The sequence below is a fragment of the Centroberyx gerrardi genome, chromosome 7 (genome assembly GCF_048128805.1).
Source record: "Centroberyx gerrardi isolate f3 chromosome 7, fCenGer3.hap1.cur.20231027, whole genome shotgun sequence".
Taxonomy (NCBI): Eukaryota; Metazoa; Chordata; class Actinopteri; order Beryciformes; family Berycidae; genus Centroberyx; species Centroberyx gerrardi.
Window position 1 is genome coordinate 28,551,327 of NC_136003.1, and position 26,366 is coordinate 28,577,692.

The window sequence follows — 26,366 nt, forward strand, 5'->3', positions numbered from 1 at the left end:
CAGAGGGCGGAGTTGTTAACATTAACACTGACTCCACTTGACTCCACTCACTGGCAGTGTTCTTGAGCACAAACCAAGCGCTCTAATGATTTGAAACGCTTCTCCGTGACAGCCAATGAGCGCTTTGCTAGTACTATCTCGCTCTCTAGCTGTCCAATCAGCTGCTGACCTCGTCTTTGTTGTTGGTAATGACATGAAAATATTGTTGTTGCTGGAAGCTGCGGAGACAGAGGGGGGAGATTGGCAGGGAGGACTAGGTTTGAGGGGACTGGTTTAGAGATATTGTGAAGTGAAGATTTATTATTTTTTTTGTTTTTGACCTTAAAGCAACTGTGGGTTGCGCGACGAGCGGACATGTCGGTGAATATGGACGAACTCAGGCATCAAGTAATGATCAACCAGTTTGTTTTGACTGCTGGCTGCGCCGCCGATCAAGCGAAGCAGCTTCTACAAGCGGCCCACTGGCAGTTTGAGGTTAGTGTAACGTTGTGTGCTTTCTTTTGGCTGCACTCACTGCCCTCTTCGAGATGACTGATCATGTGGTTCACCGACGCCTGACAATACGTTCAAAACAACTGACAGATTTAAATAGATTAATTGTGTGAAATGTTGAATATTTTGATCGTAGCCATGCGACCATGCGCTCTTGTAGCTAACGTTAGCTAAGCTAGCCAGCACTGTGGACGTGGTACTCAATTCAATGGCCGTTTTGTTTACATTCTTGACAGGAATCCACTGTGTCATTGCTAAGCTAATTGTTGTTAGCCTAGCTGTTCATATGGTAATTTAGCGTTTATATATTTGTTCAAGCCAGTCCACTGTTACATAGTTTAACGATTGTGCCCTACAATATATATGAATTTAAACGTTGACAGCCAAATCAATGGTGCCATCTTGTCAGACAAGACCATCTGATAATCTGTACTATGTCTTCTTGCCACATAACACCCGCAACTATTCATTCCCCATTCATTATAACTAACAGGTTTGGCTTGTTTGTTCAGCAAAGCTATATTTTGGGCACATGGGATCATACATGTAGCCCTCCCTCCTCAGCTGCTAAAAATCCCTAAATCACGTTTCATGCAGGAATGTAGATTTTCCTTGCTTGTGGCCAGTATTTTGTAACTGCCATGAGGAAAATTGCCTTGTATCCAGAATTTGAATAGAGGTTAACTGAGAAGTTGACAGTCAACTGCTAGATCCACGGGATTGTTTTAGCTTCTGGTAATGTTACCAGAGGAGATAGAGGTCACACTCCTGTACTTACAGCTAAGTGGTCTAAGATTGACCCTAGTCTTGCTCACATGTATTAAAGAGAGACCGCTATATATAGGCTGATTAAGATGCATTAACCTTCCAGCTGTTCTCATACAGAAACCTGAGGTCTCCTATGAACATTTCTTATTCTCGATGCTACTGCTTCCTTCAGCTGACTCATTTGTAAATGCAAATGGCCTCTAGGCTTGTCATTTGGTCTGTGTTTAGGACTAAATATGGAGATGAAAAAAACATCAACATATGTGCTCCATTAGACCAAAAAAAAAAATCACAAAATAATGTAAAATCCTTTTAAAAAACCTACAATATCAGTTTTTCCTTTGAGAAGCCTTCGGGCTACTAGTTTGAAATATTCATCAGGCCTGTTGAACAGCTGAGGGACACCTGAAGGATCTTTGACATCAAGCCTGTGCTTCCAGATGGTTTTCCCCCAAACCACACCTCCGTCTCCGGTAATGACCAATCTGTTGTTGCTGTGGTCAGTGCCTGGCTGCGGCCGGGCCAGGTGGTTCACCGGGGGGATGGGAGGAAGCAGCTCAGCTCAGCTCCTCTCAGGCTGTTGCCGCTGTTTGGAAAGCTTGATTGATTGGAGTGGATGCGTTGCTGGGACAAGTGCCCTCAAGGCGAGCTGCTCAGGATCAAAGTGCAATGGCTTTTCCCAGGTGGGCTGAGGAATGACCCGGGACCGTAGCTTCTCTGGTATTGTTGTTTTCAGAGAAGTCAGGCAGCTGTTTTTTTTTGTATTTGATAGCGTGTCAGATTGCGTGTAGAGGTTGGCCTTGTGGTTCGAGAGATAGCGTCTGCGGAAGTGCTGTTGAGCAAGACACTGAACCCCTCCCGACTCCAGAGAAGCTGTTCTGTAGCTGAGCCTGACCTCTGACCTCCCTGTGGAGGGGGGCAAGAGAGAAGACAATTTCCCCTATGGAGATCAATAAAGTATAACATTTTTAGCATATGTTTTTATAAATCCTTCCTGTCCAAACCCTGTTGTTGACTGGTCAGTATGGACGTATGAGATTGGAATACACAAGGTTCTATTGTGCTTGCCTCCTCTCTGTCATCGGACTCGGTGTGAAAGCATAGCAAACAGGCTATTGTTCCTTTCTGTGTGACAGCAGTGGCCTGATTTCCTCACTGGTCTGGTCTTGTGGTTTATTCTCCCCGGCCATAGGCATCTTCCATCCTCAGTCATTCCCCTAAGGCTCCTCATCCAGTTCCATAACACTACTCATGCTGCGTTCATATCCTGTGGGAAAGACTGCAGATACAAGCTTCCTACTTCAAAATACTGTTCCGGTGGTAAATCCTATGAGAAAATACTGCTCACATTAGCTTTCAGGAGGTAAATGCTACTTGACTTAACTTTTTTTTAGACTTCCTGAATTCCAACAAGGAAATACCCGCAGTCAAGAGCAGGGAATGATGTAGGCATTTCAGATAAAACAAACAAAATGAACAGGTTTCATCACACAAGCCATTTTGTAATCAGCTCTTCAATCAAGTCATAAAATGCATTTATAGGACACAACTACTTGCTGTAGGTTTCGTTTCTGGCTGATTGCATTGTTTGTTGTAAAACATGAACTCAGATGTATCACTAAGTTTGTTAAATGTGAAAGAAAAACTGATCAAGAGAAACCAAAGTCTACAGAAAACTTTGATCATAGTGTCTTGACTGCTTCAAACAAGTTTGAATGCAGTGAAAACTTCCATGCCGCTTACTTTTAACCATTATGTTAAGATCATTATTGCCATGTGACATTGAATGCAGCTTAACTCTGTTTGCTGCATGCCGCTAATAATAAAATACACCAACAGAGTATTTGTATCAAAAGCAACATTACAAATGTTTTACATTGGCTAAAATAAGGTTAAAAAGTATTAAAACAGAAAATGAGAAACTAAAACCCCACTGATGTGACTTCATTGTAAGTGTCTGGATAAGAGAGTTAACTAAAGGCTAGCTAAGTTGTCCTGCTTGTCGTGGCCTGTTGAGTTTTCCTGCTGTTGCTCCTAACTGGAGTGGGAAGAATACCCAAATATCCTACTCAAGTAGAGGTAAAGTTACTTTGCTGACACTTTGCTGACAATTTTACTTAAGTAGAAGTAAAATGACTGGTGTAAAAATCTACTTGAGAAAAAAGTAGCTCATTAAAAATGTACTGAGTAAAGGTTACTCAGTTACTTAAAAAAACAACAACAACAAAAAAACAACAGACCTTACATATTATCTTTTTTATACAATGCAAAAGGACGAGAGAGCAGAGAGTTCACTGTGATATTTTATGTTTTTATAGGCCAATTCATATCATTCTTTGAACTGTGACAAAAACAAACTGAAAACTACTACATGTTTCTTTTGCTATTAGCTGTTCAGCTAGCTAGCAAAGATAGCAGACTAGCTAGCAACAACCAACCAACCAAATACAAACCAATAATACTGTAGCAGGATGGATATCTTTTGGGCTAAATGTTAACTGAGTTACTATCAACTTGAGCGTTTAATGTTTCAGTTGGTTTCCTCCACATACCACATACTAGGTTTGAAGCACGTGCATTTTACAGTTGGCCAGCTTCTGTTTCCTTGCATATGGAAACAAAATTAGTAGCCTGTGAAATGGATTAAAATGCAAAGTACAACAGTTCAGTTAGAAGTAAACAGGAACTACTCAGTTACAGTAGCAAAGGTATAATTTGTTACTTCCTTGGTCCTAACAGTGTATACTGTCTGTCACATTACATCAGCAGTAGCCTGGCTGTTATGTCTCCTCTCTACATTGTTTTTTTAACCACCATGTACGTAAATGAATCCTCTAGCTGGTGAAAGAACTACTGAAACCTTTCAACATTGGTCATCATATGTAGGTTAGCTACACTGTGGTCTTATTTGTGAAGCTAGTGTTTGTGTTTACAGCAGCAGGAAATGCGAATTGACAGTGTGGCGTTTGTGACTGACATGCACAAAACCTGGGCCCGGAAAATAAACCATGTAAAGACAAAGAACAGTGTGGACTCGGTGGCTCTTCGCACAATAGCAGCAAAGCACTTTCACGCTTTGATATGTGTGTCACGTTGTACGGCAGACATTCCTGCACTGCCGCTGCTGTTGTCAAACAACGAGACCGTGTGCTGGGGGAGGGGGGCTATGGGGGGAAACCACTACATTCATTGAAGTGTTGGCAAGAAAGAGGCCTCCAGCAAAGGGAAATGGAGGCTACGCTGAGCAGTAAAAGAAGCTCACACTTCCAACCTGATACATGTTGTCCTTTTTAAAAAAAAAAATGTCTGGGCTGGGCCGGACGCACTAAAAGGCAATCCTAGCCTGTGTTTATTTAGGCCACATCATACAGCGGTGATTTGCTTCTGCCAGAAGAATGACATCAGCAGCACCCGCACCGTTTTTCCCATCATTAACATGAATCACGCTGTAGTCAGGACTCAGGGGAATGTTTTGTCCTGCTGGGAGGAAAGTAGCCCGCTAGCCGACGGGATGTGTTTTGGCTGGCTCGGTATCAGTATGTTGTTTCTGTTTCTAGGAGGTCATGAAGTCTGTTTTCATGCTGGCCTCGGCTGTGTTCACAACAAAGAGGAACAATACAAGTAGCCAACTCATTTCCTTGTTTGCACAGGGAGGCAGTCATGAAACCTGTTGTTTACGTTTTATAGCGTCTCCCTCTTTATCCCCAGCCAGGCAGCTTTCTTACCTTCAGAATACTTTGTTGTAGCGAAGGAGCTCGTTCTGTTAAAGCGGATTTTCAGTTCTATTATTTTAACTAAGTGAGCATATGTTTGTACTTTTTCAGAAAGCATCGGTGAGGGAAACTTTGGTTCATGTGAAAGTTATAATTCAGTAACTCCCTAGTAGTAGTAGTAGTAGTAGTAGTTGTAGTAGTAGTAGTAGTAGTTTTTTGGCCATTTTGTATTAAAAATACAGTAGAATTCTTAGTCATGTGCCTCTCATTGACACAAAAACTCTCTAAAATGTACATGATCAATAAAACAGAAAAAATCGACAATATACTAACAGACAAACATGAAAATGATCTGTAAAGTGCAGTGGTGCCCTACTTTTCAGTGTCTCCCTGTTAAAATGTCAGTTTCCCTTATCAGTTAGGCCAGTTAGTTAGTTAGCCTTTGGCTAAGCTGAGCAGGCCATTCTGTGGTCCACAGACCCCGTTTTAGATCACAGCATGGAGGATAATAGTTTTAACCCTGAGCTCATGTGTCAACTGACCCGTAGGCTGATTGAGAAAGGGGGATGGGAGTGATTCACGCTCTCTGTGGCGGTGGGAAGAAGGAAAATGTCTAACTACTGTGCTTTGTGCCTGTATGGTTTGAGTAAACCCAAGTTCACAATTTATACTGTTTCCTTCTGTCTTCTCTCTGCTCTTCTCTCTGCTCCTCTCTCTCTCTCTCTCTCTCTACAGACGGCCTTAAGCTCCTTTTTCCAGGAGGCCAACATCCCTAGTCACCACCACCAGATGGTAAGTGCATTTGGTTCCCCTAAAAAAAGAAGAAAAATAGACTTAAGGCATGTATTATATCCTGTCAGTGGCTAAGTGGAGGCTGATTCACAACATGGCTGCAATGCAGCAGCAGCAGTTTGCTGGACAGGGAGACGGATGCACCCATTGACCTGCTGGACTGGAGCATGAAGCCACACAGCTGGGCTTCAGACACCGGGAGGAGTCCCAAAATTCATGTAACGGGGCCACATCCGGACGCACACGCTCTTTGATGTGAAACTCCATATTTAGCTCCTCAAATATGTTTGATTTCATGTCCCTTTGGCCTTTTGAAAGAAATTTCACTCTGCATCAAAGAGGGTGTCGTCCGGATTCGGCTGTTGTTTCTTTAATGGAGTAGACTGGCTTCAGGCAGCAGGCTCTACCTGGTTGACACAATGAGGAAGGGTGTGTGCATTCGTAATTGCAGTTTAATCTGATGGTAACACAGTAATTAGCGGGGTGTGAAAAGGATTCACTTGACTGAGCGAGTTAAATAATTATTCTCTGCTAGTGCCGACGTACGTCACCGTGCGCAGAGTGGCCGTTGGTTCTCCATACCTAATTTCAGCATAGGAGAACAACGGCACAAGGATTGCCTCTGTCCTTGGCCCAGTGCTGCTTATGCAATACTGTTTCCTAACTGCCATTGTGTGTGTAGATATATATATGAGTGTGTGTTTTGAACTTGTATGTGTCTGAAAATGTGAAACGCTGCACTGCCCCCCGCGGCCGCGACCCGGCCTTTATCCTGAGCACGCAGGACCAGCATGCACTCTGCTCCGCTCTGCCCCACTAACATCTGCAGCAGCGAGACAGTGTTTTTGTTTTCTTTCTGCCTCTGTTTTCCTTTTTTTTTTCCCCCCCTCCCTCTCCCTCCCTCCCTCTCCCTCCCTCCCTCTCCCAGCGCCTTCGTCCGGGTGTACGTGCTTGTCAGTTGCTCAGGGAGGGGCATGTTCTAGCTGGAGAGCAAGGAAGTGTGTGAGAGGCGGGGGCTGGGGTTTGTTATTATTTTGGGTGCAGTGCCATTACATCATAGCGCTGGAGGCTGTGTGTGTGTGAGGCTGTGTGTGTGTGTGTGTGTGGAGGAGGAGGAGTGATGGAAGAAAACAAGGCTGTATGCTGGAGAGTGGAGACTGGAGGGAGGCTGGAGTGGAGAGAGAGGGAGTAGAAGAGGAGACAGGGAGGCTCAGTTGCGGTGGTCAGGGTGAGCATCAGCTGCCAGCCAGCTATTTCCATGTCTAGCACAAGCCCCCCTTTCTGCCTGCAACCTCCTTGGACCCTGGAGGCCATCGGGGAGCCATGTTGGGAAAGCTTGGGCGTGGAGAAGAAAGAGCTCAGTGTTGCAGCAATAATGAACAGAGCGCGGCCCTTAATCAAAGATTAACTCTCTGCTGACAACAGGTCTGTCTGCAAGACTTTCTCTCATCCAGGGAAAATCATTTAAGACGGAGACAACGCGGGTGTTGAGGCGAATTCCGTCTTCCTACGTCAGCCGGTTTAGAGCTGGGACGGCTGTTTTGTTGACACGTTGACGACATTCGGGTTTATCAATTCGATAAAGGTTAGGGCAGAGAGAACCAGTTGGATGGCATTTTTTGATGCGTAAGGGTCATGTGTACGGTAGGAACACCGTACATTGTGTGTGTGTGTGTGTGTTTGTGTGTACTCATAGTTTCCCCTGAGGCATGACGGCGGGTCACGAGAGATGTTACTGGTTGTAACATACGTCGAGTTCCAGCCTCAACAACAGCTCTCCCAGCGGAGCAGAGGAGGCACAGTCTGTCCTCCGCCTGCCAGTGTAAACAGTCCTGAAGCTCGGAGCGTAAACTCCCCAGCCTGTTTGTTCACTTTCTACCCTCCGCCTCCGCTGCAGGAAGTAGCAATACAATGGCAACAGCGATGAGTGATGTCACTAGTGTTGCGTAGACCAATATGTCGGGCCTGTTTTTATTAAAAATAGGATCTGGTCCGGTCAGTGTAGCGCACCTCTGCTATGTTAGAAATCATGCAGTTTGATGATTACATTTTTATTGTATAAATGATCAATACTACACTGGTTGTCTATGGGAAGCTCTTAACCGGAACTGATTCTAATAAGACATTCCAATCAGATTCCACACAAGTATGCATGAATACGTTTTATTATTATTATCCTGTGTTTCAGTGGAGAGTTTTAGTGTCCCATGATGGTCTAAATACTGTTTCAGAGGCTTTTCCACCCTGACAAGACAAAAATTCTGGGGGAAACACTGAATACTTGACATTTTTTGGAATCTTTTGAGCATGAAAATGGTCAAACTTAAAGATATTGCATACCGGAACAAAATGTCAACAGTTTCAATCCAAACCAATCAGTATTGGCACCTTCAAAAACCCGTATTAGTCGGACCCTACAGATGAAATTTGATTGTGTGGCTTTGCATTTGCATGTCTGTATTTTAGTTCAAAGTGGTGTGTGTCTGTCTGTGTGTGTGTGTGTGTGTGTGTGTGTGTGTGTGTGTGTGTGTGTCTGTATGTGTCGGGGTCATGCGGGTGACAGATCAGGCCAGTCCAGACTTGCCTCCTCAGCTGAAGCTCCCAGGGTGCATTGTAAACACAGAACAGTGCGGTTCAGGCTCTGTTACTGTTTTAACCTCTTCAGCCTCGCCGCTGCTCCCACACCCAGCAGCTGTAGGGTCAGATTTATTTTATTCTGTACCAACGAAGCTCCGAGGGTTTTTAAACTAAACTGAAAACGAGTCCTATGATTCATACGAGGGTTGGACTGACATAAGTATCAGATGTAGTCCAGTCAGTGTTGTCCACCAATCAGTACTATACTGATTAGAAGCCCTTAACCTGAATTGATTCTTATATGATATATCGATCAGACTTCACACAACTATGCCTGAATATGTTTTATTATTCTTACCGTTGGAGAGTTTCAGTGGAGAGTTTTAGTGTCCCATGATGGTTTAAATTCTGTTTCAGAGGCTTTTCCACCCTGACAGGAATACAATTCCTAAAATTTCATTAAAAAAAATTGTTAGCTTTAAGATATTGAATATTAGTACAAAATATTGGCAGTTTCAGTCCAAAACATATCAGTCCTCGAAAATTCTAATCAGTCGAACCCTAGTAGATACTAATAAATGGAAGCTAAATCTTTTAAGGTGAAGATATGTGATTAGTTTCCTTCAGGCTGGACTGGACAAACAGAGACCTGACAGACCTGCCATACACCATACACACTATCTCATATGTTGTGTACGCATTTGTGTATGCACGTGTGTGTGTGTGTGTGTGTGTGTAGAATTCTGGATGTGTACATGTGAAAGCCCCCATGCCAGCAGTGTGTTATAAATAAAGCCGGCCTCCCGCTGCACAGCTGAGAGGTCCCCACCTCTATTTATGGCTGCTACCTGATCCCAGTGTGTTTGTGTGGATGTGTGTGTTTGTTTCTGTCCCTGTGCTTTGGCCGGCCGGCACCACACCACTTTTCAGATTGCATTTTAATTGATGTCCTCATTGAAGGCATTTGGCATTTAGCACAGTGTCACACATCATCTATATCCAGAGTTAAGTGCAGCAAGTAAAGGAAATCCGAGTCCTCGGTGTTCAGATTATGGCCGTGAGAGTGAAGGATTGCTCTGTTTCAAAATGCTGGTCAGATGGACGCCCCCCTTAGGCAAGCAGTGCCCTAGATATGAACTCCCAACTCCGACGTGTGTGTTCTATATCATTATGTCTATGGGCGTACAAACCTTAGGTCCCATGGCGGCCAAAGATAAAAATACACCTACAAAACTGGTACAAACTGTGTTCAATTTCTGTTTGCACTTCTGATTCCCTTCCTCTTCTTTTTTTTGTTTTCTCCCCAGATGTGTACCCCGAGAAACACTCCGGCCACACCGCCCAACTTCCCCGACGCGATCACCATGTTCTCCAAGCTGCGGGCGTCGGAGTGCGGCGGCGGCGCGGGCGGCGGCCCCGGCGCCCAGGTGTCCATGGCCTGCTCCCCGCCGGCGCCCTCCTCCACGTCGGGCTTCGGCTCCTTCTGGGCCTCGTCGCCGCCCAGCCACCAGCCGGCCTGGTTGCCCCCCTCCTCGCCCACCGGCCACCACATGCACCACCACCACTACCAGCACCACCACCACATGCACCACATGCACCAGACGCCCATGTGGCCGCCCGTGTCGCAGCCCAGCGGCTCCCAGCAGCCCCCCGTCGTATCGGCGCTCCACGGCCAGAGATGAGACTCTACGCTGGGGGGTTGGGAGGGGTGGGGGGTTGGGAGGGGTGGGGGGTGGGAGCCTGGGGGGGGGGCGGCGACGAGTGTAGCCAAATGAATCTGTTTCGGGAGTGGGAGGAGTCAAAGGGGGTCAGAATGGGGGGTGGGTTGAGGGTGGAATGAGAGGAAGAGCAGGTCTGAACAGCCTTGTGGGAAGAGACAAGATCCTGCTGTTTTCCTCCTTCCTGTTTTTCTAAACTGATGATGAGCAGTCCGGCTTTGGAGGAGATGCTCTTCTTCTTCTTCTTCTTCTTCTTCTGTGTCTTCATCATAAGTCATCCAAGCCTAGGAAGAACCCGGGGGGGGGGAGGGGGGCGGCGGGGGGAACCACTAACAACACTGAGGAAGTGGGAAGACGGCAGAGAAACTTAACGAGGCCGGAGTCTCCGAGCCCCAAAAGCATTTTTTTTGGGGCGAAATGCAGAAACGTTTTTCTTTTTCTTGTCATCAATGCAAGCAAACCCAGGACCCAACAGAGCACTTACACTTACTTAGGATAGGAGCCATGTGATCTGTTGAAGTGCTTTGTGATTGGTCTTTTTTTTTTTTTTTTTTTTAGAAACTCTTCTTTCCCATAAGGTGGAGAAACGTTCCAGCAATCTGACAGGAATTCGGCAATAACCAGCAGACGACAAGGACGGGACTGTGGTTCAAATCGCAGCGGTTTGGATGTTTTTTGGCTGATGGAAAGGCAAAAATATCTGTTTCTACGCATATTATTTTGTGGTATGAATTGTGTGTACAGTGTGGATAGGATTATAGATCATGTATTAACGCCGCGGCCATAAGGTTGAGTTTCATTCATAGCCTCAGGAGCGCTGAGCACAGTGAAACTCGACTCGGCGGCTGCGTCGCATGCTCTTGTATCGGAGAGGCGGGGCCACGTGTGCGGACACTAATCTGAGGTTTGGGAATGTGTCGGAAAACACACGATGAACACAGATGAATTGGGAAGAGGAATGTGATCGGCGGCTTCGTCGGTGCGGTTGCAGGAACGGAAAAGCTTGCAATAATTTGATTATTCGACTGAGGTCGCAGCCGGACGAGAGAGCTGGCACATTTATATTGTAGTTTTTTGTTTTTTTTTGTTTTTAATGGAATAATTTCACCCTGTGACTCGTCAAAGAAGAGACTTTGAGCAGGGGTAATGATGTCACGTAGGCTTGTTGTCAATAAGGCATCACTTGGCGATTCAGCAAGAACTTTTGGGGTTTTTCTGTGTTTGTTTTTCCTGATGGTTGGTGTGGCAACTCATCAACAAGGCAGGGCAGAGCGATGTCCTTTTTCTTTCGTTTGATAACGCTTTCCTGTGACAGTCATTGGGAGAGTTCTGACTCACTTGTAAATAAAGCCTCAGCCAAAACGACAAAAAAAAAAAAGTGCAAAAACCTAGAACTCGGTCCCGCCGTCGACGCGCAGGACGGACTCACGCGAAACGTTAATCTGAATATTTCGACACGGATGGGCGCGAGCTGCCAGTACCCTCCGCCACGTCTCTGTCTGTGGGGGTAGAGGCCAACTCAGTGATTTTCCACACAACCTGCAGAAGCTCAACCACTCCTACCTCTGTCTGAACGGGAGAGGCCCCACATGCGCTTTTTGAATGTATTCTCTACTACAGAAACAGGATCAATGGGTTTAAACGAGTAGAAACTCCGCTGGTGCTTCACACTGGTGATTCCTGCCAAAAGAAAGGGAGTTACAGCACGGCTCGACGGACAGGCGAAATTTGTGTCTTTTTTTTTTTCTTTTTTTTTTTAGATGCTCGAAATGACGCGAGTTCTGTCCAGGTGACTAAGCGAATCCTAAGTGATTGTTCAGATCAAGTTTACACAGTAATAAATATCCAGTGAAAAACCTTGAAGCCTCTCAGCCAGGGACGAGACTCTTTTCAGCCGCCTCACACTGCGGCGCGTTCTTCACACAAGATCCCGTGTATGTCACAACATTCAAAACAAAAATAAAAACAAAAAACAAACAAAAATCACCGGTAGATGAGTAGTGACTTTTCACTTTTAATTGTGAAAGACAGAAAAGTTCACCTTCACGTTATGATCACCACTAGAGAAAGAGGATGAGAATATTGTTGACATCAGGTTGTGATGGTAAGCAGAAAGAAATCCTTTCCGCCACCCTTTTTTTTTTAAACTAATTGTGTTCTTCACATCTTCACACAGACAATCAACTATTTCCTCCATGCTTCTTCATTTGTTTCCCCCGGTTAAAATTTTCGAGTCATATTTTTGTACCTGCTCACTTTTCAGGGCAGGAATGACCAGTCAGTCAGTGTGTCTTGGGGTGGTTGGGTTGGTACCGTTGTGATATCAAAGTTGTCAATTTCCTCTATGGAATTGCGCAATTGAGTACTGTTCCAATCTAGGACCTGATAGGATTACATTATAATGTGCAACACAGAAGTTAATCTGTGTTAAAGAGTGTGTGTTATGTGTGACTTAAAGGAAAAATCCTCCCTAAAACACTTTAACACTGTTAGAAAACAGCTATTGGTGATGCACCTCGCATTTCTGGGCCCATTTTGTTGTTTGCTGGTGTATTTTTCTTATTCCATTGGATAACTGGCCCAACGTAGACGTCAAGTCCAGATATTTCCAGTACAGCTACATGTAGTTTGATATCAGAAAGTGTTTCAGCGATCTAAAACATTAGCAGTAAACGTCAGGTTTTGGCGTCAGTCCCTCAGAATTACAGTCATACAGGGAGAAATCCATCATAGAAGAGGAGAGAGACCAATTTCTCCACCCACAGGAGCAGGAAATAGACCAGAATGCAATGCAGCCACAAGACAGGTTGTGTTTTGACTTTCGGGCGGGCCGCAATCATAGACACGGCACGGCACAAACAATATTATATTTTATATCTGTGCCCATACACCTTTGATTGAAAGCAACACGTTGACCCCCCCCCTTCTCTGGGAAACGTAGGAAAATCACTAACTGAAGTAGAAGTAGATGAAACGGGTTGAGTGAAATTGGGTACAGCAGAAAAGTAAATTAAAACACAACAAAGTAACTGCTGGATTGCATGAAACATCACAGACTGATGATATCTAACAGTGTGAGAGTATCAGAGGGAGGAGGTTTCCTTTAAATCGATGTGTGTATTTGTTTTGGTGAAGGGACAAGTGTCTACTGTAAGAGACATTGGTTTGTAGCTTCTATCTATGCCCCCCCCCCCCCCCCCCCCCCATCCAAGTCTCACTTTACAGTAAAATACAGCCAACATGATGATCAGTGTCCAATAGAGTCCCCACCACCCCAATGATTTCTAAACTGGGTGGGTTTTTTCTTTCTTTCTTTTTTTTTAATTTCTTTTTTTTTTTATGTTCATGCCGATATTTTACCTCCCATTCAAGATTTCTCGGTCTCTGGATGGAAACTTTGCTCTGATCAAGTGTGCAAATCACTTGGATAACGGTGTACTTTCTCATGGACCCTCAGAAATTCATTCTGTTCTAATCCATGGCTCTTTTTATATAGATTTCTCTCAAGTACTTTGTTTCTGTTGAAATTTGTATTTATATGTTTAATAAAACAAGGTATGATCTGCTACGTTGTTTCGGCTAGTCTTTCACCGCTGAAGGGAGTTTCATCACACTTTGTTTCGCTCTTTACTGTAAAAGCCAAAGACGGTTGAGAAAACACACATTTAAAAAAAAACCAAAAGAAACAATTGCGGTCCGTAAACGTTGAAGTTACTCTTCCTTGCATTAGTAAAGCTGTTGATTGAGGAAGGATGTGGTTGGAGCACAAACCCAGTTGGTGTCAAGTTTGTGAAACTGATAGATAGTGTGATAGACCCAAGTGTCCTAACATGACATTACTGCTTTAAAGAGGGAGGGTACACTTGTTTTCCAATGAGAACACTTAATAAAACGCTAATTTGGGCAAACAGCAACAACATTCATCTGCAGTCAGTGAGGAACAAACTGGAGTTTTACAGTCACAGTCATGAATAAGAGACACAGAGAGTCACAACAATCTAGCTTCTCCAAGTCATTTACGAACAGGAGTCTGCTCACACACATGTAACCTCTCGATACACTCGGGTTTACAAGCATTACAGCCTCTTGACATAAATTAAAACCGCATTCTTCGGTGGAAATAATTTGGTGCAAGCGGTGACCTTATTTCAAGGAATCGCCCCCGCCTCTCCTCTTTAACAGCACGGCTCCTCCTCTCAGGTTTATTCAATCGCGTGTCCTGCCCTGCTTTCACACTCGCACATCTCTCTGAACAACATGTACAGCACCAGTAGTAGTAGTAGTACCGTTTCCCCTCGTGACGCAACGCCCAAAGTGCTGACAGGCCACCATGCTAAAAGCAGGCGATGCTGCACTTACACTATGCTGCGCTCGAGACATTTCACGCTATTGCATGTTGCGATGCGTGGCATGTCCACCGGACAGATGCCAAGGCAGGCCTGTGACCACACTGAAGCACCGTGACATTTGAAGGGAACAACATGTGGGAGAGTTTTATGAGCCTGGCTGCTTTGCTTCCCTCTGGGCTGCAGGTGCTCTCCATTGTCAGACCATGACAGCCTATATATATACTGTATATTTTAGTATTGACAACAGCAGACGGTATTTTCTTCTCTGCAGCATGTGTTGAGGCAAGGTAAGAGTATTTATTGGCTGCATCATGGCTCAGGGTCTTAAAGTAATAATTCTCATATAAATAAATGTCCGTTTTCACATCGGTTTATCACCGATTGATAACACAACAGTGAATCAACCTCTATCCAGTTCATGAAAGCTTTTCCATTGTCTGTTCTAAACAGCCGGTGTCTGGTAGCTCTTTCCTGGGAAAAATCCTGTGGCGTACAGGAAGTGAAAAAGAGAAACTCAAACTGCATCGACAGGAAATCCAAGGAAAAAGACGTCACAGTCCCACCCCCACTGTTTGATTGACAGGTGATCAGTGCAGAAACACCACAGCAATGAGCGCCAAATCAATAGAATAAAATAAAAAACGAGGATGTCACAGATTTGCACTGTAAATACTGTTTATATGAGTGTGAAAAGACATACTACATTTTGAATTCATGGATTTGAATGTAAAGAGTTCCAGCAGTCTGTCCACCACAGCAACACAAGGCAAAACTCCTCCTCCGATGTCACTTACACCTAATAATAATAATAACTTTGTGCACCTACCCAAATTCACTGACTTTGGCTCCATCACAAACTGGAGAGCTACCTTGTCTCTGCAGCTTGCAGTTTTATTTAAAAATAAAATTAAAAAGTATCAGGTAGGATGCCGCACCGAGCTCCATGTCGCCCCCTACAGGTTGGTGACGGGCTCCTCCTCCTGGCACAGGTCGCTGTCTGCCGGGGCCAAAGCCTGGGTGAAGGAGCTCTGGGACGCAGAGCCGAGAGGGGACACCGGCCAGTCCCGCACCGAGCTGCTGGAGGCTGAGGGACAGACGGGACAGAAAGGCTGTGAGGTGAGGATGTGTGAAGGGTTACCATACCGAGGCAGGACAGTGTGACGCAAGCATCTCGACGCCTAGACATTCATTTTCCTATCCCAGCATGCATTGTGCGGAAGGTAGGGAGACGCCAACTGGACAGGTCGCACAGGCCACAGACTCTCCCATTCACACCTATGGGCAATTTAGAGTGTCCACTCCACCTGACCTGCATGTCTTTGGACTGAGGGGGGAAACCCAGGAGAACAAGGGGAGAACATGCAAACTGCACACAGAAAGGAATCAAACCTGTGTCTTAAAACTCATCTTTTTACCTGGCTTTCCACTGATTTTATTGTTTTTATCATCTCTGTTTAACTTCTTTCTGTATATTTTATGTTAGTTTGCTTTGGTGTTCTTTTATATTGTGTTCTTGTTGTCTCTGTATGCGTTGTCTCTGTGTGTGTGTGTGTGTGTGTGTGTGTGTGTGTGTCTCACCTGAGCGGCTGCGCTGGCTCTTGGCACTGTGGGGGTGAACAGGAGATCCATGTCCGGCCTCAGGACTCACAGACTTCTGGGACGGGGGGCGCTTGGCTTTGTCTTTACTCCTGCACATGCCTGCAGTCGTCAAAGCACAGGAACAGTGTGGCACGTCGGCCCTGACACGGGTTAACAGCTACTGCAAACCCCAACCAACTATACCTTACCCATCCTTGACATGTCCGACTCTTACCCAAAATACAAGCTGAACGACAGTTGTCCTCGTAAATCACATTTAATGGGGCAAAAACAAACTGCAGGCAAACACTGTTATAGTTTCACCAGGTGTGAAATCACTCTATAACTCTCTATATAAACCACTCAGGCTTTTGTTTTTACCACAGACTGATTTTTGAACGCCAATAGTGCTACCAACACTTTTGGACTGAAGTTGCTGATAGCTGATATTTTGCACTGATGTTCAATGTCTTTAAATTTGTACAACAATCTCTATTGAAACCAGGGGAGGAATAATAATAATACGAAGAAGCACATATTCATGCATTACTTGTCCAATCAAAATGTCACATGAGAATCAGTTCAGGTTAAGGTCTTCCCATAGACAGCTAATGTAGTATTGATCCATTCTACAACAAATATGTAATCGAACAAACTGCATCCTATCTGAGATGAACGGCGCTGAACCGGTCGATACCTGGTTTTTAATGAAAGGTCAGTATCGGCCTCATGCGTCAGCAAACCGACACATCAGTCTGACCTCAGCCTTTACAGCTTGTGATTTCTGGTGGTGGATGAAAGCAGCTGGGGCTTTGTGATGAATCAGGCAGCGTTTCCTCAGCTCTGTTATTTCTGCAGGCAGTTACAGACCTGCCCTGCTGCTGTTATGTAACTCAGTAACTTTTGCTTCTCTTTCCAGCGTGGAACATTAAACCAGTCCTCCTTCCCCCACTGCCCTCTCCGCAGCACACGCCAGTCTTACTTCCTTCCCTTCACCTTCCCAGCAAACAATTTGACATTGAATACATGTCGATATGACGGCCTGCACTGGTGTAAATATAGAGCCAAAATGAAAGTTGAGACGATGTCCGTAGTCATATGTAAATCCTACCGGCATTGTTTTGTGAAATCAGGGCCTGAGGATCTTTCTGATATCAATTTAAATCAGTTTCTAAAGCTGTTTTAATATGAATCTTTACTGTGCCGTAATGTCATGTTGTGAAAACGGGTTAGACGCTGAACTTGGCCGCCTCCTGCATGTCACGGTCCTTCAAATGCTTGCTGGGCCGCCTCCCAGACTCTGCCACGCCACCATTTCAACACAAAACATCCCTCCTCCGCTTCACATTCCCCTACTTCCAAACAGCCCCTGTCTTGATGAACCCCAGCGTCTATCTACTCTCTCGGCCCGCCTCGTCCTTCGTCACCCCGGCGCCGAGGCACGGTGTCCTCTTCAAGTGAAAAATCCCAAACAACCACAAGCCCCGCATTCTTCCTCAGACCCAGACATCAATCTCTCTGTCTGTTTCTGCTGTTGCTCCCACTTTCCATTTCCCAAACACCACCAACCTCCTCTCTACCTTCCTCTCTGCTCCCCTACATCCTTTTTTTTTTTTTTTTTTTAACAAAGTGTCAGCGCAGAGGGAGGAAGTCGGCTGAGGGCAGAGAGTGTAAAGACATAACACAACGCCATGTGGCTGTTATCCCAGCACCCGTTGTGTAACAGGTCCCGGGGGGCAAGAGCGGGACTTCTGAGGCGCGTTCGCTGACCATGAGGAGTCCATCTGAGCTGTCAGTGCTGGACATCCATCACCGCTTCCCCTTCACACACACACACACACACACACACAGCCGCGCAGTGCAGACGTGTTCAAGTCAACATTGAGTAAGCTTCTGACAGAGAGACGGCTTATTTTGTACGACTAGACCAGCGGGAATAGATGTACTGCATTCGATTTGACAGACCGGGTTAGACTGATATATCAGTTTGATGATATATCAGGCTGACTTTTATTAAAAATCAGATACCGGCCAGTCAGTGTCGTCCACCTGTGATATGATAGACACGATGCACTTTGTTTGATTATGTATTTATTGTAGAATTGATCAATACAACACTGGTTGTCTATGGGAAGTCCTTAACCGGAATTGATCTCATTTCACATCATATTTGGTCTCAAATAATCCGGTGAGAAAGACAGACATTTTAAAGAGGATGTACGTACCGTCTTTGGGAGAAATTGTAGGTAGTTTAGCGTCTGTATTTCTGATGTCTCGGGTGTTCAGGCGGCCCTTGTAAATATGCCCATCCAGTCCAAGGATATCAACCTCCTCCGGCTGACCAGTCGACACACAGACAGGCGACAGTTAGTGGTTAACACAGCCACCCGTAACATCTCTTAGATACGGTATATTCTCTTAAACACAGGGAGGAATGTTTTGTTTGTTTGCGGGTTTGAATTCCCGGACCAGCTGGGAAAATGCGGGTGAGGAGAGTGAATGAGTAACGGTTTCCGCTTCCTCAAAAATTACTGTCGAGGTGCCCTTGAGCAAGGCACTGAACCCCCAACAGCTGTCCAAGAAACTTGTGTAGGAGGAGATCAGTTCTACCATTGTTGTTGCTATTCCTACTGGTCACCAATAGAGGTTGTTGATTACTTAATACCCCTTTAACATAAAAAAAATCAATTACAGAGAAGCATTAATTTAAGTTTTTCTCCTTAAATAACTTCCATCAGTTTGATACTAGTTGCTGTGATGTATACTATGATTTAACATCATTAATATACAATGTATGTCGGCCTAAAAAGGTGTTTAAACTCTATTCGTCAATACCTGAAATCGCAGCGGAGACGCAGACAGCGGCTGTCCGTCCACCTCGGTCTGGAAGAAGTGTGTGATGTGCTGCAGGCGGGTGTACCGTCGGCTCGGGGAGGTCAGGGTGTGACTGCCCCCGCAGCTCCGGGACACGGCCAGGTAACTGTAGTCCGACATCTCAGGGATGCGCTCACTGCTCAGTCGGAGGAGACATCAGGAGGAAAAACAACATGAAAACACAGAGGGGATATCTGGAAAAACACCCAGGGAATTTAGATAAGCAATTTATGGATGTTTTGGAGGGTTTCTTTGTGTTTGATCTAGATCATTTAGTGCATTTCTTTTAGTGCAAACTGTGCATCAGCTTGCACAGTTTCTGATCTGCACATTTTCTGTCCCTCTCTTCATATGAGTCATATTTCTGGACACATTTTTGTACATGTGCAACCTCCACCTATAAATACAATAATGAGAATGAGAATAGACAACAACACACGTGTCTTCGCACATTGTCACTTTTTCTGTACAAATGCCCACTCCATCTGGAGTTTTTTGTAAAGGTGAACAGCTGGTAATGCACATGTCCAAATCTGTACCTTCTGTCCTTAGCATCTACATCTGTAAACTGAATATATTTGACAAGGAGAATAATTTCGACAACACACGTCTGCACACCCAGACACTTTATGCACATGTGTACCAGCTAATGTGAATAGGTCATTTTGCACATCCTGTATATATGCTGTATGTATCATAGAGATAAAAAAAACATTTTTATCTCTATGGTATGCATGCTCACATACTTGTTTTCTCCGTATTCTCATTTTTTTTTCAGCTATCTTCATATTTGCTTACCTGTTCATTTATTTTCATACTGCATATATGTCATTTGTGGTATATTTTCAAATCATACATATTTTCATTCTGTCATTCAACTGTTTTCATTCATTTTTTTCTTGTCTCAATATATTCTACTGCTGTTATTTTGTACACCCTCCATACATGCTGTAATTCATACTGTATGTGTTCATAGGTCTCATTCATCTATTTCTACTTAGATCTAGTGTTGTAACTGTCGTTTCTTTTATGATTAAATACCTCCCATCTGCTATATTCTTATTCATGTTCTACTTTACTTTGCTGTATCCTGTTACTGTTTGCTATGACCTAGTTTCCCCGCAGGCATCATTAAAGTTTCATCTGATGATCTAATCTTTTGTTTGTAACATCTTCAACTAATTTAAGCCCCACTGTCCTGCTTGCCCTGCCTGGCCCTGACTCACTGCCTGGTCCTGCTGTGGCTGCTGGTCTGCACTACGCTCAGGATGGGGGGGTGCCGGGACGCGGTCTCCCTCACGGTATCCCGGTTGTTTGACCAGTCGGGGCATTTCAGTCGGCTCTGCACCCTCTCTATCTGCTTGCACATCGCCGTGTGGATCTTATGGAGCTGCACCATGCTCCTGTCAGAGTGCGCTATCCCGTAGTTGCAGAGGTTGGTCCCCGGCTTCAGGCTGAGATAGCGAGACCGGCTTACAAGCATCAGATACTGAGAAAACTACAAGGTGTTTCAGGGTTTGACCAATGTGGGTTTTTGAAGGCCGATTCTAGATATTTTTGGATGGAAGCTGCCAATAGCCAATATGTTGTGCCAGTAATTGTTTAAATTTGATCATTTTCATGCCCAAAGAATTTGAAAAACTTACAAGTATTCAATGTTTCCCCCAGAATTTTATTCTTGGCAGGATGGAAAAGCCTCTGAAACAGCGTTTATACCCGTCCAGTAGCATCCACTACTACTACTACTACTACAAATAATAATAACATATTCATGTATTTGTGTGGACTCTGATGAAAATGTTACATTACAATCAATTCAGGTTAAGAGCTTCCTGTAGACAGTGTAATACTGCTCAATTACACAATAAAGATGACAAACAAACTGCATCATATCCATCAGATAAAAGTTGGACAACATCCTGTTTTTAATGAAAAGCCGATTAGGCTGCAGATATCAGCAAACCAATCAGTCTAACCCTTTAGTGTTAATGAATGAGTGGGTTGTAAGTAACATTTTGAGACTCTTGCGCCACCTGCTGCGGAGGAGAGGACATGAGAGAGTCAGGTAGGGTGTAATGAACTGTGCTCACTGTGCTGATCTCACCTCCTGTAGTGCTGACGAACCTGCTCCAGAGCGTACACAGTGTAGGGCCTGTTGGACTTGTGCGAGGGAAGACCAGGGGTGGAGGGCACCGTCACTAAATGCCTTTAATTCCCCAGGAGCAGACAGAAATAGACGGGGAGATCGGAGTTTAAAGAGCAGCTCAGTGACATTTCAGTTAGACAGTAGAGTCGGAGTCACTTGCTATCTTCTGTTGTAACCTGAAAACTCTCAGGAAATACTTTACATCCCCTCTTTCCCATATCACCCTTCTCTACTTGCACAAATATCTTGTCTCAAAGTACTCCATCATACTTTGTCATTCTAGGGTCACGAGAACATATTGTTACTGTGGCTCTGACCGTACTACTGGCTTAATAATGTTTTTACTCCAGGAAGTCTAGCATGTCCCACTGTGTCAGCTAAAAGCTTAGAATGTAAATGTAAATGTATAGTTACAGTCATAGAGAATATGTTATCTGGCAAAATAAATATATATATTATACACTCACGGTCCTGAGGTGTGCATGTCGACGGGACGGTCACAAGAGATGCAGTGGAATCTGGCCACAAGTTGTCTATGACGGAGCAGAAAGTAAGAAAGTAAGCTGTTCTGACATCAGTGAACATGCCTGAGAGCAGAGATACTGTGTGATTATCTTTTTACAAATGGTATACTTTTCCCCTCAGGTATGGCAAGTTGTGCCACTTGCCATACCTGAGTGTGAGTGAGCCTGAACTTGATCTCATAGTTTTTATCAATATAATGAAGAGCAAAGATCAAGCAAACGAAGCCACCACAGATCTATTGGGAAGCCAAACGTAAAATAAAAAGAATCCCATCAGTGGAGCATTCAGGACCAATGTTCCCTCTAAGCTGACAGTTTGGTGACCTACGACTAATAATTTATTACCAAATAATATCTTGTCAGTCATCAGTCATTGCTCCAGCAGGTTTGGAAGTTTTGGTGGTAAAAGATATCAGATGCAGGGACTTTGCCGTAGCTTACGGTTTAATGAACAGACAACACTGGAAAAACCCTTCTCTAAATTCCAGAAAATCAATACCCTGTTCACTATCTCCAAGCAAATGGCCACTTAACTCCCTGTATTGATCCAGTTTTCACTACACAAGCTCTGACAGCGACTAGTGAGTGCAGAGCTGCTGCTCACTTCCTGATGCCGGCAGCGTCCTCGTGCTCCGGAGCCGGCTGGGCCTGCAGCTTCTTATGGATACTCTTCCAGCGATCTTCCAGCTGCGTCTTCACTGAGTCTAACTCAATCCGGTTCAGCTATGGTGAGATCAGAAATAAGTCAAATATTAAGTGAATTACCATAGATACAACAGATGTGTCCTATCCCTAATAAACTGATATACTGGTTTGACTGGATATGATGAAATTTGTTATCATCTAAAATGTATTAATTTTAAACTGCTCTATGGGAAGTTCTTGAATTGATTCTAATGATTGTATGCATCAATATATAAGAAAATATTATTATTATTATTATGGGTTTCAGTGGAGGGTTTTAGTGTCCCATGGTCTAAATGTTGTTTCAGAGGCTTTTTGTTCTTGGCTTTTCTTGCCAAAAATACAATTCTGAACAGAAACTCACACTGAACACTGGCACAAAGCATCGGCTGCTGGCGACTTTAATCCAGAAATATTGGTATCAGCCTTCAAAAGCCCATATCAGTCAAACCCTAGCATCTATCACTGAGATGTTGCATTTTAAGAAGTCAGCAAATTAATAAATAAATAAAAACAGAGGGTGAGCGATAGGTGACAGGAGACAGTGGAAATAACACATAAAAACATTATTTCCCTGTAAAAATGGCTGTAACTGTACAATACTCTCTACCTTGCACTCCATCTCGGTGGAGAGCTTGTCGATGACCTTGTGCCAGTCCTGCTCCTGGCCCGTCACTTTGCTCAGCAGCTCGTGGAACATGGTGCTGAGCTGCTCCGTCATGGAGTCAAACTGCAGACGGCTCACCTTGCTCTCCAGGGCGCATTTATCTGCTTTCTTCAGGTGTGGGGAGAGCAAGAGGTGATCGGGAGTGAATGGAAAAAAGACGTCATTGACATTTACATTTTATTTATATTTTTATATACTTTGCCATTCAAGTTTGTCAGTTATCTAAATTGTGCTCCAAAAAAATGTGATTGTTTGGCTCCGCCCACTGAGGTTTAACTCAATCAATTATTTCTGCCTCCGGGAAATGTTTGTAGAACTAAGGCGGCGTTCATATGGAGCAGTTGTAAATATACGTTGAAACCACTGAGGTTGCATTGTTGTGGGTGTGTCTCGATGCCTTTTGAAACTCTCTACAAATTTCATTGGCTGATGAAGTCTGTTAATGGATGACATTTCCTGCACTCTGTCAAAAGTCCAATTGGTTTCAACTGGGTTGTGATATTTTCACACACTGTGCTCCGTCAAGCCACATCATCCGTCAACACATACGCAGGTCTCTACCTTTCAGTTAACTGAAATGAAGCCACTTACAATTTCAATCTCCATCTCAACCAGCTGCTTGTCAGCCTTCTTCTCTTCCAGTTCCTCCATCGACTTGTACAGTTGCTGTGGAAACAATCATTTGATAGTGATAATGTGAACCAGAGGTGGCTGAATACATTTCACCCTGTTGGGCCCAGGCCTACTTAAATTGTACTATAATGAGTAATGTACAGTATATTACTTACCGGTAAACCGATCTTATCTTTACCTTTAACCAAAATGATTCAATACTTTCTGAAACCCTAGTGTTCCCATATAGACATGTATACCAATGCCGACCTTTAATTATCTGAATAACATACAATATTATGACACTAAATAGTCAATCGTTTATGTCTCCTTACAATATGGTTTCAGAATAACCAACCAGTGAGCACTTAAAAATGATTTAGTAATTTAGGATTAGAGCTGGCTTCTGATGCAAAGTATCCAATTATTTTTTGCTTCATTTAGATTTCTTTATAAATAAACAAATCATTAAGTAATCTGTTTCCTTAGCTTCACAGAAAATAGCAAAGAAAATAGAATATAATAAAAAAGAATATAGCAAATGGGGAGCTTTTAAATATACGCAACTGACAATTTCAACACTAGAAGGTGTAAAGTAGAAAAGTATGAAAAAAGTATAGTTTACAGCATTATGAGACCATGCAAAATAGCAGCAGTAGAAGCAGTAGAACATGCAGAGAAAATGAATGAAAGACACTGTATGCCGGATATGAAAAGCTCCTTGCTGCCCACCTCGATGTGACTCTGTTTCTGACTGTTATCCTCCACCAGACACCTGGTGGTTTCATGGAGTTTCTCACACTCGGCCTGCAGCTGGAGGATTGCCCTCTGGACATCACTCATCAGCTCTACATTCTAGGACACACACACACACACACACACACACACACACACACATACACTGTCATGTTAAAAGACATGGTGGTGGGAGAAATGTGTCTCAGTTCCGTTATCTTTGACCATACTGGCCACGGTTCAGTAGCATTTCCTTACTCTTAAAAAGGATGAGTCATTTTCGACACAGTCTAACGTTTTGGGACAACACACACACGTGTTACTTTTCAACACAACCTACACGGGGGTGGACAAAACAACCAAAACACCACATGAAAAAGGACTTTAACCTTGACGTAACTCATTACAAAGGCAGCTACACAGAAGTGTCATATTAAGTTGAATGCCGATCAGCGGTATGTGTCAGCTTTAAAAGAGGTGTTACCATCACCAGTCTTATGAGTTTTCAAATAATAATAGAGCTCCAAGGAGGCCAAACAGTTGGTGCATGAATTGCAGGAGCATCAGTCACAAACACTGCTAAATTATTCCATGTAGCAAGGAGAAGAGTCTGGATAAACATGACAACATATGACAAACATGGAACGTCACAAAGCTGGTATTTATGGCAGAATTACCATTTAGAAACCGCTCGTATTCAAAGCCAGTGCACAAAGACACATAACCTGGTGTTAGGAACTCAAGACCTGGAGCCCTGAGCGATGGGAGTCAGGTTTCACCCTTTCCAGCCCTTTTCCTTTTAAAGAGTGTAAGTCTACAAAGCCGTTCAGACCTTAATGCCCTGATCTCTTGAGCCAGGCAGCTCTGACTCCACACACTATGAGCACTAGCTGACCACAAGCTTGCCTCCGTGTCCTGCAGTGCCTCTGCTCTGCCTCCAGTCTGCTGCTGCAGCACGCCGCTAACCGCGTCCTGCAGCTTCTCGTAGCGCAGGAACAGCAGGCTGAGCTTCCTGCCAATGTCTACTGAGCTGGTGGCGAGCGCCGGTCCCGCCTGACCCTGACCGCCACTCTCGTCCTGCCCCGCCTCGTCCTGCCCCGCCTCGTCCTGCCCCGCCTCGTCCTGGAGGCTCCTGGACAGCAGCGAGGACGAGGACACCATCATGTCCTCCAACATGCCTCGCAGGTCGTCCAGCTGGGGTCAGAGGGCAAGGGATTAGGGTTAGACTGAGGGTTAGACTGAGGGCTGGACTGAGGTTAGACTGAGGGTTAGACTGAGATTAGACTGAGGTTAGACTGAGGGTTAGACTGAGAGTTAGACTGAGGTTAGACTGAGGGTTGGACTGAGGGTTGGACTGAGGGTTAGACTGAGGGTTAGACTGAGGGTTAGACTGAGGGCTGGACTGAGGTTAGACTGAGGGTTAGACTGAGATTAGACTGAGGTTAGACTGAGGGTTAGACTGAGAGTTAGACTGAGGTTAGACTGAGGGTTGGACTGAGGGTTGGACTGAGGGTTAGACTGAGGTTAGACTGAGGGTTGGACTGAGAGTTAGACTGAGGTTAGACTGAGGGTTGGACTGAGGGTTAGACTGAGGGTTAGACTGAGGGGTAGACTGAGGTTAGACTGAGGGTTGGACTGAGAGTTAGACTGAGGTTAGACTGAGGTTAGACTGAGGGTTAGACTGAGGGTTAGACTGAGGGTTAGACTGAGGGTTAGACTGAGAGTTGGACTGAGAGTTGGACTGAGAGTTGGACTGAGGGTTAGACTGAGGTTAGACTGAGGTTAGACTGAGGGTTGGACTGAGGGATAGACTGAGGGTTAGACTGAGGGGTAGACTGAGGTTAGACTGAGGTTAGACTGAGGGTTGGACTGAGGGTTAGACTGAGGGTTAGACTGAGGGTTAGACTGAGAGTTGGACTGAGAGTTGGACTGAGAGTTGGACTGAGGGTTAGACTGAGGTTAGACTGAGGGTTGGACTGAGGGATAGACTGAGGGTTAGACTGAGGGGTAGACTGAGGTTAGACTGAGGTTAGACTGAGGGTTAGACTGAGATTAGACTGAGGTTAGACTGAGGGTTAGACTGAGAGTTAGACTGAGGTTAGACTGAGGGTTGGACTGAGGGTTGGACTGAGGGTTA

The 26,366-nt window shown here is 44.5% G+C and overlaps 2 protein-coding genes across 2 annotated transcripts; one reads left to right on the top strand and one right to left on the bottom strand.

Annotated features, from left to right (window-relative positions):
* The first annotated feature begins 233 nt into the window (after positions 1–233).
* ubald2 (UBA-like domain containing 2) lies at positions 234–10,037 on the top strand. Its single transcript, XM_071927889.2, has 3 exons — positions 234–474; positions 5,709–5,765; positions 9,650–10,037. Exons 1-3 carry the CDS (start codon positions 355–357, stop codon positions 10,022–10,024), a joined length of 552 nt encoding a protein of 183 aa, XP_071783990.1. The 5' UTR covers positions 234–354; the 3' UTR covers positions 10,025–10,037.
* A 5,168-nt stretch (positions 10,038–15,205) lies between these two features.
* On the bottom strand, positions 15,206–17,151 carry LOC144539444 (uncharacterized). Its single transcript, XM_078284407.1, has 3 exons — positions 17,099–17,151; positions 15,988–16,107; positions 15,206–15,493 (listed from the first exon to the last, which is right to left on the bottom strand). The coding sequence occupies exons 2-3, from the start codon at positions 16,103–16,105 to the stop codon at positions 15,363–15,365; spliced, it is 249 nt and encodes an 82-aa protein (XP_078140533.1). The 5' UTR covers positions 16,106–16,107; positions 17,099–17,151; the 3' UTR covers positions 15,206–15,362.
* Positions 17,152–26,366: the final 9,215 nt, after the last annotated feature.

What these genes read in the sequence shown, in the direction of transcription:
- LOC144539444 (XM_078284407.1), bottom strand. Translation starts at nt 16,105, where the DNA reads ATGTGCAGGAGTAAAGACAAAGCCAAGCGCCCCCCGTCCCAGAAGTCT. An exon ending in GAGCCAGCGCAGCCGCTCAG is followed by an intron (nt 15,494 to 15,987) that starts GTGAGACACACA and finishes TCTGTCCCTCAG; the next exon opens with CCTCCAGCAGCTCGGTGCGG.
- ubald2 (XM_071927889.2), top strand. Translation starts at nt 355, where the DNA reads ATGTCGGTGAATATGGACGAACTCAGGCATCAAGTAATGATCAACCAG. An exon ending in CGGCCCACTGGCAGTTTGAG is followed by an intron (nt 475 to 5,708) that starts GTTAGTGTAACG and finishes CTCTCTCTACAG; the next exon opens with ACGGCCTTAAGCTCCTTTTT. An exon ending in CTAGTCACCACCACCAGATG is followed by an intron (nt 5,766 to 9,649) that starts GTAAGTGCATTT and finishes TTTTCTCCCCAG; the next exon opens with ATGTGTACCCCGAGAAACAC.